Source organism: Gastrolobium bilobum, unplaced genomic scaffold, assembly GCF_033153095.1.
Source record: "Gastrolobium bilobum isolate Gb01-03AN ecotype WA unplaced genomic scaffold, APGP_CSIRO_Gbil_v1 utg28738, whole genome shotgun sequence".
NCBI lineage: Eukaryota > Viridiplantae > Streptophyta > Magnoliopsida > Fabales > Fabaceae > Gastrolobium > Gastrolobium bilobum.
In genome coordinates this window covers 194,508-199,846 of record NW_026898759.1, presented here as the reverse complement: position 1 = coordinate 199,846, position 5,339 = coordinate 194,508, and the positions used below count along the sequence as shown (strand labels likewise).

Below are 5,339 nucleotides of genomic sequence, written 5' to 3'. Positions count from 1 at the left end.
TGCCTATCAAACAAAAGTTCATGATTCAAACTTATATTATGCAAAAATAAATTCTCTAATGTAAGCTCCAAAAATTTTGAGAGAACCCCATCAATAAGATAAGACCTACTAGTCTTTGTGCGTGAAAAGCTGTAATGAAAAAAATCCATTTCAATTGTCATTAGAATAAGTGCCAAATGAAAAGTTAAGTTTTAACTAATTAAACAGTGTAAGGGAGATCTTGTCTACCAAAAAAAAAAAGTGTAAGGGAGATTATCTAAGAATTTAAAACAAAAAACAACAAACTATCTTAAAATAATAATAATAAAAAAAAACAATGCCACTTCAACTATACTTATTGGTTGGCAAAATTTTGGATCTAACATGTATCAAAGCTAACATCCAAAGCCATTAACGAAATATATAATTGGCCATTTCATGAAATTTAATTTATTCGTAGTGGACTTGTGGTTAAAAAATGGAAAAAATATATATCATTTTAAAATATGTAAAATTATGTTATTTTAAGTGAGATAAAGAGATAGATAAAGGAGGAAAGAGAATGGACAAAAGAATATAAAGGTACGAGTCCCACCTCTTTGTGAGAGTAAAATGATATAAGTTGTGTCATTTAATAGTTAAAAGAATAAACATTTTTTTCTTAATAAATATAAAGAAAATTATACTTACAACTCTTTTTCTAAGAACCTCTTGCAATCATATCTTAACACCGTTGATTTCCGTCAATCAACAATTATCATTTATTATGAATTAATAATTAATAAATTTAATTTGCGAAAATCATAGCGAAAAGAGTGTATTTATATAATAAACCTTCAAATTTCGTGAAAATTTAGTACCGAATGTAGGCTTTAGAAATGTAAAAAAAACTCAACCCTTAATTCGCAAAACCTAAAAATATCAATTATATTAATCTTTAATCACAATCCATAGTAATCTTTAAAAGTAACTGGTATATTTTCCGTTCTCCAATACTTACCCATTCGTCAGCATATTATTTGAGTACGAATTTAGGAGTTTGCTGAGTGTTCGTGTTAATGTTCATGTTCTGCAAAGTAAATAAGGATTAGAAAATAGGAGCCCAAAAAAAAAAAAGCCTCTGCTTTCTATGTAAAATGAGAGGTAGAGGATCCTGATAGCACTAACGGCATGTAATTACAGACATGTCAACGGAGTTTGAAATTTACATCGAGTGCAAAAAAATGAAACCCCAAAAGTAAAAAAAAACAACCCTAAATTGCTGATTTTGTCGAGTAGCTTCACGTGACCGAGAGACAACAACCCTAGCAAGCCAACAATTGAACAGAAACGAGAATGATTAGGGGCATAAACGTAACCCAAAACTTGGACGGCCACGATGAAGCATGGCCACTGTCGAACTGAAGTGAATCAACGGCCAGCGGCATGTTCTCCTGGTCAGGGCTACACTTTGATTCATGTGGATGCGCACTGTACATCATTGCACGCAACACCGCCGAAACGGTGGGTATGTATGCCGTTTTGTTCTTCGCTAACAGCCACGTCAAACCCATCAGTTGACAATCCCTGTTGAACATTTTCTTTACCCTCTCACTCCCTCCATTCCCCTTCGTCTCGTTCTTGTACCCCTTCACCTGTAATAATAATAATAAAAAAATAATATTAATTATAATAATAATAATAGTAGTAGTAAAAATAATGTGAGGGTGATTTTAGGTTGAACCTTTTGTAGGGCACCAAGGCACTTGGTGCAACCTGCGTAAGAGGAGTTACGACAATTGTTTTCCAAGTTGCGAACGGCAACAGTTGGGGTTGCGTTTTTGAGAGAATCAGAAACGTTAAACGCTGCGGAGCAAGACAATGAGCTTATCTGGTGAAGTCTGATTCCGCAGAAACACAGAATGGCGTCGCACGTGGCGTTTGGTTGAGGGATTCTAATGTTGCGACTCAGGAGCGAGTCTTGGAGCGAGTTCACGCACTTTTGCGAGTCGTCCGGCATCATCGGGAGGTCTCCTCCGGCGCCGCCGCTTGACGGCGCCGGAGATGGTGCGCCGGACAGTTCAAGTGCTGTGTGGGCGTGTGCGGCGAAGAGCCACGCTGCTAGGACCGGGCAGCACCGGCTGCGGTCGAGATTCTTCCCGCATGCGGCCTTCACCCCACCGAATAGCTCGTCGGAGAGGTCGAGCCGGCAGGTTTGGGCTTCGGTCTGAACCGGGAATGCGGGGACCGTGTTGGAAGATGGGTACTCGCCCGGTTCAAGAGGCTGGTTGTTGTTGGGGTTGTTCACCGGTTGGGATAATAAACCGGCATGAGAAAAGGGTAATGGTAGAAGTACAGAAGTGAACAAAGGAAGGCACGCCAAAATGGACGTGAATGATTGCATCTTCTTTTGAAAAAGATGAGAGGGTTTTTTTTTTTTTTTTTGAAAAAATGAGGTAATTTGGGTGGTGGAGAAAGAGATGGGGATGGGTTGAAAAAAGAAAGTGTTTTTTTTTTTGGTTTATGCAAGAAAGTGATTTAAGTTTTCTTGGAAATTATAGCTAGAAAGAGAGGTGGAGATTCTGAGAGATATTCAAAAGCAGCAGAAGAAGAAGGAAGTTGTTTTAGAAGTGATTGGAAGCATTGCCAAATCATTTCAACAACGCATGCTAAAGCAATGGAAAAGATGGCAAAGTGCTCATGGCTTGGCTTGGGAAAAAGGTTTGTTTTTCTTGGGCTAGCTTTACTCTCTGCCTGTGGTGTCTCTCTCACTGATTTGTACTCTTTGGAGAGAGAACAATGATATGGGTTTAAGCACAATTTATAATAATTACACTTAAAAGTTAAATTAATATTTTATAATGGGTGTTTAATATATTTTAATGTTTGTTTTAGATATAAATATTCATGTTCACAATCCACATGAAAAAGGAGGTTACGGTCAGAGATCACTCTGGATTTATGCGTTATGCTGACGCTCCAAGTTCACGAAACAAGGTGATCTCTCGTTGATTTAAGATTCTCTTTTTAAAAGATTTTAATAAAATAATATCTTAAACAGTTTTTCTAATAAAAATATATATATTAAACAGTATTTTTCATGTTTCTGAATTTTATACGTTGCTAAAAACTAAAGAGCAACAGGATCTTGATTAGAAATGGAGTGATACGAAAAGAAAAGGCTGTCCGAGAATTTGGCAGCTTGTGCTGTAATTTTCATTTTATCATTTTTCTTTTCTCCTTCTCCTATTATCTTCCGTTATCTTTTGTTTTTCCTATATAGAAAGGGGAAATTGCTTTTGGCGGGCCTTCAGTGTTGGACCCTCGTTTTTCCCATTCTCCATCATTTTCAAAGACCAACAATTTAACCAAAAAAGATATTAGCTCAATCGGTAATATGGAAGTTAAATAAGTAAAAAAAAAATCTTAATTTAATTTTCATATGTTTTTTTTGAAAAAAATTTAAATATCTTCGTATATGAACTCTTCTGTACTTCATATTAATTTCAGTTTAAAATATTGAAGTTTATAAAAATATTGGGTGGAGTCAATTCGCCTCAAAAAAATAATTACATTGGATTAACTCTAAAAAAAAAAAAACCAACTATTTGTCAATAAATAATAACTTAAGTATGCAAAACAATAATAATAGTAATTATTATAAGGGAAAAACTATTCTCATACTACGTGAGATATATTTTTTCTGCTATACACCTTTCGATAACTGTGTCATTTTTTTTAAGAGGTAGATCCTCTCATGTGCTAATTAACATGACCATGTCATGTGGGACAATCATAACTATACATGGGTGAGTTAATGGTGATAAGGGAGGAGAGAAAAAAATATAAGGATAGAAAGTTACACAATCATCACCGTTGATTTAATTATTAATGATTAAGATCTTTTCACATGACATGATCATGTTAAATTACACATGAGAGAATCTATTTCCCTTTTTTATGTGGTAGAGCCCATAAATTTGTCTCTATCATATAAAATAATTTATCCCCTTAAGATGAGATTAATAAAATGCTTATTATAATCACTTGCCATGTATGTCGACAATCCAAATACAAAGGGATAATCTTAACGTGTATCGGAGAGTGTCAGAAGTGGAATTGCCCTAATCAGCTCAGCAAGCAAACCGTATATGCCTGACTTCTTGTGCACTTCAATTAGCTTTGCTTTTTACATGTTTCTAGTGGTAATCGAGTCATGCGTGACAGCCACCTAACCCCATTTTCTTTTTGTGCATTGTTTTCCTGAAGATAACATTTATTTAAATTACGCAGTTGCTACGGGCAGCTAATATGGACAAACATAAATCTTCCACTTCACATGGGAATGCCTAGCCCCATTAGTATTTTCATTTTCTTTATAACGTTACTGTTATACTAATCAGCATTGTATTGGGGTCGATTTTTAACCGTTGAATCAAATTTTAATTACATTACACATGTACAGACAGGACCAGCTAAGGATATTATCTGTTTATTCTATGCATATTCTTGTTACACTAGAAGACAAAGTTACCCACAGTGTTAAGTAGAAGTAGGTTCCACCACAGAGGAATGGAGAGTAGAAACTATATTAGAAATGAGTAGTCTAGTCCAGTTGAGTCCCAACTCATATCAGATTCAAACAAAAGAGAGAGAGAGAGAGAGGTACATTATTAGTTTAGAGGACAAACACAAAGTGTCAACCAAAAGAAAATTGTTCCTGTAAAAAGTAGCACCTTTGGAAAAAAAGCTTGCAACTCTTTTTCCTGCCCCCAATAATCTGGTCCCTTTGCGTCTCGGGCAGGGTCCCCTAATTCAAATCATGAAGTGGAAAAAGGGGAGGACGATGCTTTTGTTAGGTATTACATATCCTATGCATATTGGTCAATAAAAAGAATACATTATATATCGGATTAGGTTCTAAAAGGAAGATGGTTTAGCTATAGCATCGGTAATTGAGCCCCAAAAGTAGAAGGAAAAAGGTACAATCATGGTGTTGCAAATTACAAATTGAGGTTTCCGGGCCCAGATAAACCTTCCAGTTCATAAAAATGTTGGGTTTTGTATGAGCCCAATTGTGCAGCAAAGCCTATGATGCGTGATGTATCATGCATGAATATGATTTTCTTTTGGCTTACACTCGTGCACGTGCAAAAACCCTCCTCCAATTGTGTCTTGTTCATACCTCAATGAAGTTCGATGGTATAGTAACTAGCATGAGAAAAAGCATGTCAGTTCAATTGTAAGGCTTTATAGCCCACGACCACAACACCAAAAAAAAAAATCTCTGAACTCGATCCAATTAAACTTTGGGAAAAAGAAATATGTTTTTAAAGTATACAAGCTCATGTCTTTTAGTAACTTATACAAAGTTTTACCGA

The 5,339-nt window shown here is 35.6% G+C and overlaps 1 protein-coding gene across 1 annotated transcript; it reads right to left on the bottom strand.

Moving 5' to 3' along the window:
- Positions 1-1,125: 1,125 nt before the first annotated feature.
- On the bottom strand, positions 1,126-2,362 carry LOC133283887 (uncharacterized GPI-anchored protein At4g28100-like). The gene is made up of 2 exons (XM_061480811.1): positions 1,703-2,362; positions 1,126-1,613 (listed from the first exon to the last, which is right to left on the bottom strand). The coding sequence occupies exons 1-2, from the start codon at positions 2,360-2,362 to the stop codon at positions 1,284-1,286; spliced, it is 990 nt and encodes a 329-aa protein (XP_061336795.1). The 3' UTR covers positions 1,126-1,283.
- Positions 2,363-5,339: the final 2,977 nt, after the last annotated feature.

Bases quoted from the DNA above. Each gene is read 5' to 3' on its own strand.
- LOC133283887 (XM_061480811.1), bottom strand. From the start codon at position 2,362: ATGCAATCATTCACGTCCATTTTGGCGTGCCTTCCTTTGTTCACTTCT. The intron at 1,614-1,702 runs GTTCAACCTAAA...TTATTATTACAG, and splicing joins GCCTTGGTGCCCTACAAAAG to GTGAAGGGGTACAAGAACGA.